This window comes from Xenopus tropicalis, chromosome 6, assembly GCF_000004195.4.
Source record: "Xenopus tropicalis strain Nigerian chromosome 6, UCB_Xtro_10.0, whole genome shotgun sequence".
In the NCBI taxonomy this organism is placed as follows: Eukaryota; Metazoa; Chordata; class Amphibia; order Anura; family Pipidae; genus Xenopus; species Xenopus tropicalis.
The window spans coordinates 85263899-85277487 of NC_030682.2; the positions used below are offsets into that span (position 1 = coordinate 85263899).

At 37.6% G+C, this 13589-nt stretch overlaps 1 protein-coding gene across 4 annotated transcripts in view; it reads left to right on the forward strand.

Annotated features, from left to right (window-relative positions):
- The window catches only part of relch (RAB11 binding and LisH), an 86789-nt gene that overhangs the window by 13359 nt on the left and 59841 nt on the right, over positions 1 to 13589 (forward strand). For 3 of the 4 annotated variants that reach the window (XM_012964311.3, XM_012964309.3, XM_012964310.3), the window contains exons 2-4: positions 5136 to 5225; positions 9515 to 9586; positions 9704 to 9759. In XM_012964311.3, the coding sequence (XP_012819765.1) occupies positions 5136 to 5225; positions 9515 to 9586; positions 9704 to 9759 (218 nt within the window). The remainder of the gene's footprint in view (positions 1 to 5135; positions 5226 to 9514; positions 9587 to 9703; positions 9760 to 13589) is intronic. The other variant, NM_001127054.1, reaches the window with a different exon arrangement.

Here is a 13589-nt window from a genome sequence, read left to right on the forward strand (position 1 = left end):
TTATAGTTTAACTTGTGTTTTTGTTTGTATTTTAGTAATATGTTAAAAGTTTTAATTTGTTTTATAGTTCTCTCAGAACTTCTGATTGCACTTTTATAAAAAACAAAACAAAACACTTTTTTAAAAACAATACACTGCAATAAACATTTCCAGTTTCAGCAAATGAATTGTTTATTTTGTACTTGGTATGTAATATCTGTATTATTCACAATACAGTAATACTTGCAAAAGGTTTAAAATCTTTAAATCCTACGAAATTGCCAGCCTACTTTGCCAACACCATTGAAGTACAGGTGTGGGACCTGTTATCCAAAATCCTTGATACCCGGGGTTTGCCGAATAAGGGATCTTTCCATAATTTGGATCCCCATAACTTAAGTCTGCTAAAAATCATTTAAATATTGAATAAATCCAATGGGATTGTTTTTTGCTTATATTGGAGTCCATGGGAGATGGCCTTTATGTAATTAGGAACTTTCTGGATAATGGGTTTCCTGATAAGGGATCACATACTGTACAAATTTTCTCTTGTTAGTATTGGCATCAGTTGATGTATTTCATGCTTGTGAACCTTGCTGCTGTAGAAGCATGTTGCTTTCGTTACGCTATTCAGTTGGTACAATGGTCCCTGTATGGATATCCTCATGGTCCACCATGCTGACGGGGCATAAGAACCATGAATGTTCATGCGCAGTAAATTATGCAGAACACAACAGGAAAGAGCAATAATATCTATTTTTTCTGGATATAAATTTATAGAGGTGTGGAAAATGGAAAAGCGATTTGCCAAAAGCGTTTTCAACAACTCACCTAGCTCGTGACAGTCTATAATTCAAAAGCTTTCTTTGAGGTGTTAATACTTTCTGTGGAAACGGGTTCAAAGGCTAATGCCACACTTGGCGTATGGCGTATATTTTCAGCAAGCCGAAAAACGTTTGCTGAAAACAGCGCCATACGCTCCTACCTGTACCTGCACCCGAATGAATGAAATACGCTCGGATGCAGGCACATGTAGCCGAAAATATGAAATCGCGCATTTTTTGGCGGATATCCGCTACATGTGCCTGCGCCGAGCGTATTTCATTCAGGTGCAGGCACAAGGTAGGCTAAATTTACATTAGCGGGGCGTATTCTGCTCTTTTTCGGCTTGCTGAGAATACGCCCGTGTGGCATTAGCCAAAAGGTTTTCATGTAGGCCAAAGGCCTCATCAGCAACAAAAACTAAATTTAGACCTTCTTTGGTCTCCTCATTTGTTGGCAAATTTAATTTGATCGAATTGTTTTCAATTTACAATTGCAAGCAATACAATACTAAAAAAAAGCTTTTATAATTGGAAAAATATGAACCAGAATTTGGTGGTGAGTTTATACGGACATGTTTCCCATCTATTGCACCACCACAGTTTGGAAAATTCTAATAATCACTGAACTGTTGAGCAATTGTTTGCCACACTTCTCAGACTCAGAAAACTGCAAAAAAATTCCCTCCCATGGGAACTGAATGTTTTTTGGTATATTTCTTCAGGATGAAGAATCAGTCAGGAGGGAACTAACTTTCTTTGAAAATTTTGCTTTTATATGTTTGTATCCAGAACATAATTATTTTTACATTTATTTGCTGGAAATATTAAGCCTCCAATCTATAATATTGTCATAAATATTTCAATCTTCCCAAGGGAGCAGCCATCTCAGAACCAGTTGAAAGCATAGGGACATTAAGAGCTTCAACATCATGCTCACAAAAAGGCATAGTCAAACTGAGTAAGAGAGATGGCGTTAATTAGTAGTGGGAGTGTTTCTTAGTACAATCAGTTTGCCTGATGGCATGATGCTTTTAATGGATGAATAAAGTCTGTTTTTAAATTGGATATCCTTGCCCCTAAGCTACAGATTCGGGGCTCTGAGCACCCGGACCAACTTTGGAACACGGTGAGCTCATATTGATTTAAGCTAACTACTGATTTTTCTGTGGTTTTGATTTCTTCAGTGACAGACCCAGGGTTTCTACACTTGGGTCTCCTCCACTTGGTACGAACCATATTAATTTAGTTTTTCTTTCCTTATTTATATAACTTTCCCATTGCTTTATGGCTACTCCTTACCACTCATTTGTAGTACATTTGACCATTCTATAAAGTTGCTTTGCTTGGTTGAAAGGGTTCATTGTATTCTTGTTAAAGAAAATATGTATAGCAATTAGAAACAAAGCATCTCTGGAAAATAAGTTTGTTTTTTTTTTTAAGCTCCGCTTTTTGCCTTAATGGAGGACTTATATGGCACACCAATGAAATAAAAACAGCACCATATGCATAGCTTAGAAATAGGGATATTCAGGGGAAGAAACAGTGGGGGTAATTTATCAACACCGGAGAAATTTGCCCATGGACACATGGGCAGATTTAAGCTAACGATTCGGGTCCAAAAATTGACTAGATTTTTCTGTCTGATTGAGGACTGCATCGGCTTATTTATGTGGTCCTTGCTCCAACTCCTTATATGCCGTTCATTGTAAGGCAATAATTTGGCCCTAGGGCCAAACGGTCGCATTAGCATGAAATCGCCCACTCAAGGTGGGCATATGGGGGAAAGATTAATTCATTTGGTGACCTTGCGAAATTAGTGAATCTTACTGTTTATGACCACCTTAACTACCGGTTTCCATTTTACAAGCACTTACTATTCTAACCAACAGGAACTCTCTGAGAAGCATTACATTAAGCATTTTGTAATACATAACTAATAAATACAGTGTATACAAATTTCCTATGATGGTTAGAAAGAACTTCCCTTTCTGCACAATGCTGTCCCTTTCCCTCAGACTGGTCATCAGAGGATACTGTTACACTTGTTGAGCTGATAAACCAGTATGACTGCTCCTTCTCACATAAAGAATCAAAAACAACACAGCTAAATAAAGATGCATATATGACAGTAGCTACTGACAAAAGTGATAGCACATTGCACCCCTTTAGTTTTTTTCTGTGAGCAGAGTTATTTTTGCAAATATGTATCACTGTAGCTGTAGCTCTGTAATGATATATCAAATTGGAGAGACTCACACTTCCAATTCCTTGAGGTTTTAGTTGCAGTCCGTAGAAACCACTGGTAGCAGCTGCCTCAGGCTTTCTGGCCCTGCCAGAACAAAGTCTGCAGCTTATTTGCTTGTGCCAAAATATCGACGTGCCATTTTATAAGGACTGTGTTGTTACATTGGTATGGTCCTGCCCAATGGACTTCTGTAGGCTTCCAGTATGATCTGATTTTTGGTCCCTGGACCAACTATTGGATTAGTCTGATTTGACCCTGTGCATGTTTTGAGACCTCTCTTAATGAGTGTTTTAATTTGATGTACCGCGAGAGTCAGAAAGACAAGGTAGCAGCATGTATTGGTAAACAAAATTACCATGGTGATAGTTCTGATTTAACATTTTTTCCCCAAGTGTTCACTGAAAACTAGTAAAGTGTCAAAAGTTAATACCCACTGCACTCAAGTTGCATGTTAGGGGTAGTTTAACTTTAAGTAAACCATTAGGCTAATGTCCCATGCAGTGATATAGTCACCCGCAATAGATCTCTGCTACTGCAGGTGACTAATCGCTCCAAAATGCCTTTCCACCACCAACAAAGACAATCGCCTCCTGCATACAACTACACGTGACTTCAGAAAACTGAAGCAATGCATAGGCCTTTCAACCAATGATTTAGTCAATCTATCAAGAGCAACTAAATCGCTTTGTGGGACGTTAGACTTGGTATGTTATAGAATGTCCTGTTCTTGGCAACAATTAAAACAAAAGAGAATCAATTACAGTCCATAATCTGTGGGTTCTGGCCCAGGGGGGGCTGCTCTAAGATGCCATAGACAGTCCCTATTTATTAGGCTGGTGGGCCTCTGTACTTGAAATGCCTGTTTTGAATCCTAATCTAGACCAGATCAATTACAAAGGTAAATTTCAGTTTAATAGGGGGTTGGGGTGCTGCGAGTCACCAGAATATCCTGATAGTAGATTAGTGGTGCTTTGCCAACATTTTAACATTTTGAGGCCTTAGATTTCTGGTGGGAAAAAGTATCCTGCATGCTTTAATGAGAGATTAAGTATTACACTTTGAAAGCTAAAGAATTTAGCAGCCAGAATCTGGTACCTTGTAAATATGATAAACTGTGCTGTGTACTAACACCTGCCTAAGAAGTGTTCTAGAAATGAGGACTGACAAGTGTTTGCTGCCATGGAAACTGACTAATCCCTAATATGTGCAAATGATGTGGGTGTATTTGAGGGTGTATCACTATGTGTATGATATAACCAGATTTCTCATTACGATCTGATAAAGGGCTTTCTATCTCGTCTATATAATGAAGCAGAGCCTTCCTATTCCTTCTGTAAGATAATTTCCTGTTGAAAGGATGGGTTTTCCTCTAATATTGAATATCTTTCTAGCTTACCATATAGGCTTTGACAGAATGTAATCCAGTTGTATAATTATATAGCTTTTGATTTTCATATATCTTTGTAATCATATTTTGTAATCACAAAATCTTGCCCCTTAGATTTGAACTTCAGCAGAGGCTGGAGGGCTGTATTCATCACACTTTCTTAAGTATCAGACTTCATTCCGATGGCAGGAGTCTGCCCAGCTCTCTACTCTCTCCCATCTCAAGCTCCTCCTCCCATAAGAATTCATAAGAATTCACTACCCCCCCCCATCAGAGGTGTGTGTGTGATCTCAGCTACCAGCTGCTACAACTGGAAGCTCCTGAGACCAAGCTAAAATGGCAGCTGCAGTCTTAAGTACATAGAAGGAGATTCTAGGGTTGTTTACTCAGGTATGGTAAGAATAAATGGTGCAGAATAAATATAGCATTTTAGCTTGCACTAATGTGACAAATCTATTGGCAGTAAAATGCAAAAATGCCTTTCCTTCTCCTTTTACCCTGTACAGGAGTATTCTCCAACCGCTGTTAGTTGCTGCTAGTCAAACAGCAGCATACATGCATTTCTAAAAAAAAAAAAGTTAAATGTCCTCTATGGTAATGACTATTCCCACATGGAATTGCCAGAAATGTATTCTGTTGGTTTATGCATATATTCAGTGATTTTTATCTTTGCTTCTCAACCTCATTTTATCTCTTTTAGACAGAGCTGGTAGTATTAGCACACTTGATTCGCTTGACTTTGCACGATACTCTGATGATGGCAACCGAGAGACCGATGAACGTGTAGCAGGTGAGTATTTTAACTATTTAATTTTACCCAAAATGCTAAATATTCTCTCTAATGACACATAATCTCATCTTTACATAAAGAATTGCAAGTATCCGCTTATCTTGTTTTAAATTTAAATATGAGATACTAAAAGGGTTATGTGTACAAGAAGTTTGTCCGGGTGCAGTAACATATAGCAAGCAATCAGCAGATAGTCTGGTCAAATGCATCATCTAAATGATTGCTATGTGTTACTGCTCTTTGGCAAACTTAGTGACTTTTACTACATATGGGGGAATATATCAAAGGTTATGATCTCTACATCAGGACACTCACATTTATATCATCTGTAATATTTACATTTATATGGCTGCAAATACTGTGTAGAAGTTATGGTTTGTAACTTTTCTTTTCACAATTTAATAAATGGGTGCTGATGTGGGCAAAGAAGTCAGACTGCAAATTTTGGTGGTTTCTTTAAGAAAAGTACAGGTCTAAATCATACTGAGTCCTTCCAACCTCCCTTCTAAGGATATGCTTGTGTTGCAATAGTATTGATAATGTTTGTGAAAACAGAAGGAGAGGCCTGGGTGTGTAGGGGAAAATACTTTTTACTATTGTTGATAATGTTTGTGCCACAAATGTTTTTAATTTTTGTATTCCACATTCAGGCCTGCTTGATTTGGTGTCCGTTTCATTGAATTTACTGAGATGCCCACACTGACAATTCCTTTTATGGTGTGAAAGTATGCTTTAAAGTTAATGGGTCCAGTATCTGCACATTATAAAGTGTTCACTAGAGAGGACTGTAGGCACGGTGGGGCTGTAGGTGCCTGAGGTGGCAGGCAGTATCCTGCCACATATATGACAAGACACCTAACAAGAACCTCTCTTTTTGTCCTGATTTATACTGTGCAGTATGAGGCTAGTTGTGGGTGGGTTGTGAAACCAAGTTTACCCTACAAGCCTTTTCACATCATAAATAAAAATGGAATGTTCACTGTGTTACTGTTCCCTCCTGTACCCTTTCTGCACGTTTCTGACTTTACTGTTTGCAAAATACTTTGCAGAAAACAAGCAGGAAAAAATGCACCCTTGTGAGAGTAAGGTTTAGTCTCAATTTTTCCCTCTTAAAATAGGGGTTTATCATGAGAAATAATATATTGTATAGCATCTCTCATTAAATTTAAAGACCTGCCATTTCTGTGAGTTTGCCGAGTGTGTCCTATATGCTGCACAAATTGATATTTGCCACTGTTTTAATGGATCAAAGAAAAATGTAATGCAGCAGAGAAAAATTTCTGGTTTTCAAATGTGCCACTGTTTTCACTGTAGACTCTTATGCGTACTCTGGTTCTTCCCTGCTTCAAAAACTTAAATGCAGGTTAACTGGCTCCTGCTAAAAATGTGTAGAGTGATTGTAATAAGGATCTTAAACTGGAAGCTCTGGTTGATTGCTGTTGACAGTAGCAACCAGTAATCAAATAACTTTGAACTGCAGGTTAGAAAATGAAAGCAAAGATCCCATTGGTTGCTGTAGGCAACTGCATTGGTGCATTTTAGCACCTATGAGTAAGTTACATTTAAGTGCTAGTGTGTTTACCTACTGAAATGGAAAAACATTTGAAAAAAAGCAACTCACAGAAATAACCAACCACTTAATTTAATTGTCTTTAGAGGGCTTTACAACATATTCTTTATGAGTTACAAATTATATTTTTATCTTTTGATAATGATTAAAACCTGTGACTCTCCAGAGTGCATCATACTCTTTGTAGGGGAGTAATGTAGTTTGTGTCCTCTTTCATAGAAAAATATATATTTATTTTTAGTCTGTGGATTCTACATATGCTATATCATCAGTAAGGAGTCTCCTATTTAAAATATTACATTATAATTATTTGAAATAAGCCCTGCTGAAAAATAAGGTGTATTTTGGATATTAATAATGCTTATTTAAGGGCTCAGCTGCATAAATGCTGTGACCTATGGCCCTGCAAGTCATATTCACATAATGTTTATTTTATTTATTAGTTATGGTGGACAAAGAGAATGCTTGCATAGGGTAAACCTTGCTCCCTTTATCTGATCCAAAATCCCCTTTAGCTTCTGTAGCAAGTGCACCGACTACCTTTTTTATAACACATTTGAGCAGCAGCCATAGACAAAACATCCATGTAGCTGAGCCCTAATAGAATATGCTTCTAAAAGGTTTGTGGACTTTACTCTGTGGAAAAGAAGCATGCAGCAGAGTGTTTGTGTTAGTTTTGGTCCTTTCACCCTAAATATGGAGTGAGTCTGATCATTGCCTTTGTACATCGCCTTCTTGCTGTCTGACATGGGTTTTCATCATATTCATTTTGCCTGTTTTTTAATTTCTGCATTTTTTTTCTATCATTCCTTTTTTTTGCCCCTTAAATTCCTGGTTTTATGTTTTTCATGTAGAAAATGTGCTGTATTTGTTTTGCTCTGAACTTGCAGAAAGGTTTGGCTTAAAAATTGGATCCTGCCCTAGTAATGACCAGCTTTATTAATGGCAGCAAACATTACATAATCATCACATAGAACTTATTTCTGTCAATGTTCTTGATACAACTTTCTCCTTACTTGTTTTCTAAACTAATTAGGCTAGTGCCATACCATTTAGATTCTCGACCTGGGGATAAACAAAGGCTGAGAATTCGGCCATGTGTTCCTATATGCTTTCTGATGTACCTGCACCTGGAGCCAGTGTGTCGGCCCAGGTGCAGGCACACAGAGCGGTTTTCAGCCCCAAAACACTTGAGTATGCATTTGTGCACCAACATCTGTACAAAAATGGGGTTTACCATAAAGTGTCTAGTCAGTATAGGTTTCTCTAGTGAGAATAAGTAAGTTACATCTGTAAAACTGGGTACACTGAAAATTCTCAAGCCTGTTCGGTTCAATGGCTAATTTGGATTCACACACTGCAGGCCACATTGATGGTTTACCAGTCATCTGAATGAAAGAGATCAGGTGAGAGTTAGTTTTCTAGTCAGCCAATATGTTTTGTAAATGTGCTGACACAAATATTGGTCCATTGGATTTATAAATATATCAAATACAAATCTAATAATAATTAGAGTTATTTACACATGCTTGGATGTTGGCCTATTTGACATGACTGGCAATTAAGGATGTAAGTTTCTAAATCCCAAAGTAGGCACAAAGGGAGGCCTGTCCCCTGAAATAATCTTTCACTTTCTATAGCCAAATAACTGGGTTAAACCATCAAGCAACTTTAATGTGTGCAACTGTGACTAACCTAATGATGGTGGTATGCAAGACTGCTTGTGCTGCTCCATTATCATTTACCACAATTGTAGTAAGGTGTATTCACTAGGAGGACTGAATTTCCAGATAATAAATATGAATCTAGGTAAAGAGACTATCCACACCCACATGCATTTCACTGATTCAGTGCTAGCATAAAATAGTGAGTTTCTTTCTTCTGAAAATCTTTACTTCTTAGCTGCACTATTCTACCTATAAGATTCATTCATTGCCTTGCAATCCAGATCATAGTTTCAGTCAGTTGACAACTGTATTTAGAGATCTGGAATTGCTGAGTGAACAAAATTATCTCTAAATATATAAAAATAAATAAATATATATATTAGAGCCTTATTATGCTGTGTAAAATGAAATTCACCAAAAAAACGGTGTAAAAAGCTGTGTAAGATAAATAGAAGTTTGCTATCTGAACGGCAGATTTGACAGTCATTTTAGGAAAGATCCGGTGAAAGAAAAAATGCGTTAAAAAAAATGACACTATTTTTACGTGGCGAAGCTTGATGATATGTGGAGAATTTTGTTGCCGTTTTTTACACAGCATAATAAAACTGCTCCTAAACATAGCTGAATACATGGGTGCGAAAAGAAAAACATCATTGTAAATTTAAAGTACTGTATAGCACTTATCGGGTCTTGATAATCTGAGTAGTGTATCCAGTAACTATCTTTGCTTTTAACAGCAACTTTTTGACAGAAATTCAAAATGGCAAAGCACACATGGCTGCATCTTTGATTTCTTGTCACTCAACATACAGCCCTTGTCAGACTGCTTGAAATGAACATGGATCCATGAGATTCACTTGTACATGAAAATGGACTGCTCCTAAGCCAACTCTGCTGCATTCTTTCATTAGTTCCATTAAGACTGCATGCTTTCTGTTTCAATGCAAACTGTATATATTTTTTCCACACCCATCTTTGCTTTTCATTTTTATTTTTGTTTCCCTTTTCTTGGTTGGATGCCTGTGTGTTGTTTAATCCAAATCCCTGTCCAGTCCTGGAGTTTGAACTACGGAAAGCCAAGGAGACCATTCAGGCTCTCAGGGTCAATCTGACATTGGCTGCAGGTGGTGTACTTCCAACTTTATTTTCTTCCTTGTTTTTCAGCTATAAAAATAGGCAGCAAGTTTTATGGTATGCCTTTTAGAATGTGTCATTTTGCTTGTTTTTCTTTTTCCTTATAGAAAATGAAGTTCCCTTGCAGGAGCGAAAGAATTATAAATCAAGTCCTGAAATTCAGGTATGTACTCTAAGAGGGTGTGCCTAAGGGAATAATTGCCACACTATGGGTGTGCATTTGCTGTTTAGCATAGTGGTTAAACTGATTTATCCTTACATTATTCATCTGCTGTGTGGTTGGTCCTGATATTTTTACTTGTGCTGCCTTTAGATTAGCCGTCCAGACTTTTGTACCCACACAAGCACATTCAGAGGTAAAAATATCAGCAACCTGAACAGGTATTTAAAAAAAAAAAATAAAAAAATTTACAAGATTGTTTAAAGGGGTCATATACTATAATTTTTTACAATGCAAAATAGAAGTAAGTGTTTTTATTTTAATACCTTTTGGGTTCTAATATTTCCATAACTGCTTGAAATCTGTGCTCTACCCAGCCCTTTTGCAAGCTTCTGGTTTAGACTCTTCAGTATGTGGCTGGGGCCCTGCCCTTATAGACTTTAGTGACAGAGCAACAGCTACTTAAAGTGCAATGAATATGCATAGGGTGGGCGGTGCTTTGCGATGTCAGAGGCAGTAGTTCCTGCTGTGCTCCCTCCTTCCCCCCCTGCCCCGCCCCCTGGCAGCAGCACAAGCAGAGAGACACAGAAGGATGAAACTGGGAGGGGTTTTCTCTACTACTGTTGAGTAAAGCCTGTCAGTCAGTGCTGTGACCACTTCCTGTGGGAGACTGAAGTGACACTCCCATCTTTCATTTCGCGCTGGCTTCTAACTTGAGAGATTGTGTATGTAGCTCTCATATAATGACAGTTTTAGGAGGTAAAATGCTTTCAAAACATCTTTCCTTCTGCATCATTTCAGATTTTGAGGAAGGATGAATATTAAAACTGGACATGAAAATGTCTCCTTCAAAGTGATACTGACACCAAAAAATGTATTTTAAATATATGAACCTACTTCCAAACCTACCTATAGGTCATGTTGACTGTTTTTTCCTAAAAGTCCTGCTTTTCTACATAAATCCTACTGAAGATCCTGAACCCGACTGTAGCTTCTCAATCTGTCAAAATGTCAACTTGCCGTTTGCTTCAAAGAGCTCCCCCTCCCTCCCTCACTCACTCCTCCATCGCATCGCTTTGTGAACTAGATAGCAGGCAGGCTTGATCTTTCCATTGCCTGTCTGCTTCAAAGGGCTGCCCCCCCTCTCTGCTCTTCGCACGAAGAATTTAAATAGCAGGCCAGCTTAAGCTTTCCCGTGCCTGCCTGCTTCTAAGGGCTCTCCCTCCCCCCTCCCCATTACACATAGACAACAGAGTTGAGCTTGTCACACACCAGCTGCAAGCAGAAGGGGCATTGCAGGTTTGTGCATATTTATTCCCGTGGGAGGCATTTAAATTAAAACCTGGAAGAGGGGAACAAACTTGGCTGCTCCGTGGGTATGTAATTCATGTTACCATAATTATGAAGCGAAAAACTTTGCAGATTTAGTTTATAAGGAATTTAAAGCTGATACAAATTAAAACACAACAGCAGGTGTAAAAAAAATGTTTTATTTGGCTGTCAGTATCGCTTTAAGATAGACCACACTTAAGGCAAGTCATGTATAATGTTTTAAAGGAGACATATCCTATAAAAATTAACAATGTAACAGGGAATTGTAGTCCTCTAGATATAGAAGGATTGTGCTAAAAAAAGTTGCGTTTTGGACTGATATATTGAGAAATTCGCCCCAAACCCCACTAGCCCCGTCCATCCGTTTCACTTCCTGCTTGCTGAATTCTCTGGATGAGCTGGGGAGCTGGCGGCCCTCAGTAACCTGCACTGTAGCATAGGAACCAGTCAGCAGCTAGGCTGACCTGATAGGGAACTGAAGCCTGTCTGTGCTTGTGTGACTGCAGTGCTGTGATTGGCTGTCCCCCTCCTACTGTGCTTCTGGCAGGGACCGTTAGGACACGCCCACCCCTCATTTCAAACTCCGACAGAGAAGTGATATGATCTACAGGGAGCTCCAATAAAGGGGCCATTTTTACAGATAGGGTTAATTTTTAGCACAAAGTGAAACCAGCACCGTATATTATTCATAATTGCCTACAAAATTAGGGTTTTTCCCATTTATCCAATATGTCTCCTTTAACATTGTTACTATCTTTTTTGAGCTGTACTTTAGCAATGAAATGATTTTTTGGTTCTAAAATGTTTCTTTTTAGTGTCTTTGGGGAGTGAACTAACTTGACTCCCTGTTTCTGTTATTTAGATAACATTGCGCAGACTAATGTTCAGGAAACCTATAGAGTATTTTTAAACAACTGAAAGGGAAAAAAAATGACGTCTTGAAACACACACTTGTCCTGTTAAGTTCTTTATCAACAAAGACCACAATGAATCTTAGTTTTGTGTGAATGTTATATTCTGAGCAAAACTATTAATACAATTATTTTAGTCCATGTTTCTATATTTTGTGTAACTGAAAGATCTACAGTCCTCATCCAACACTTTTAGCTTGGACATATTATATATATATATATATATATATATATATATATATATATATATATATATATATATATAAATATATATATATATATATATATAAATATATATATATATATAAATATAAATATAAATATATATATATATATATATATATATATATATATATATAAATATATAGCAAAAAAAGGGAAAGTTGTGCTCAACCACTAAATTTTAAACCATTAGGCGGGGGTGCAATGAGGTTGTGACCACGAAATACATAGAAACAACAACAAGAGATCCTCTGCACTCACCCATTATCAATATATAGAACATTAAGACATTCGGTGCATTTAAGCTACTAAGAAATGCCCTTCCCTTTAAGCAGAACAGGGATTGTTTGTCCATATATTGCAATATACTTCAAGCTGGCCAACTGCGTCAAAGTCATCCCTTTTGACCAGTTCCTACACTGACTTATGCGATTCATTAAGAATTCTACTGCTTCAATATACATTTAGCCAAGGGACTAAGTTTTACCTGCAACTTACTTGCTTTCAAGGTTAAAACCCCCATATGGTTGCCCTTTTATTGGCTCCACTGGGATCACCTGACTGCAGCTGGGAGGAGCCAATAAAAGGGCAACCATATGGGGGTTTTAACCTTGAAAGCAAGTAAGTTGCAGGTAAAACTTAGTCCCTTGGCTAAATGTATATTGAAGCAGTAGAATTCTTAATGAATCGCATAAGTCAGTGTAGGAACTGGTCAAAAGGGATGACTTTGACGCAGTTGGCCAGCTTGAAGTATATTGCAATATATGGACAAACAATCCCTGTTTTGCTTAAAGGGAAGGGCATTTCTTAGTAGCTTAAATGCACCGAATGTCTTAATGTTCTATATATTGATAATGGGTGAGTGCAGAGGATCTCTTGTTGTTGTTTATGTATGTATATATATATATATATATATATAATATATAATATATATATTATGTGTGTGTGTGTTTTTTGTTAAAGGACACTGAAATTCCTATAATAGAGCATGCCATGAGAGTATATATGTATATCTTTATTTATAAAGCGCTACTTATGTACGCAGCGATGTAAACAGGGGGTATTAAAATAGATAAATACAAAGTTTTACAATAAGCACAAATAAATAAAAGGTACAATTGTAATAAGATAAGAGTCAAAGACACAAGAGGATGGAGGTCCCTGCCCCGTAGAGCTTACAATCTATATGTAAGGGTAACTTACAGACACAAATAGGCAAATATAAGTGCTGTAGGTCACAGTGGGTGACACTACAATATAAGTGCTGATTCCCAAATCAGGTGCTGGGTGAGTGCTCCAAAAGGTAGTCTTTTAATTTGGTTTTAAAAAGACTGAGGGAGGATTCTCTCCAGAGGAAATCAGGGAGGG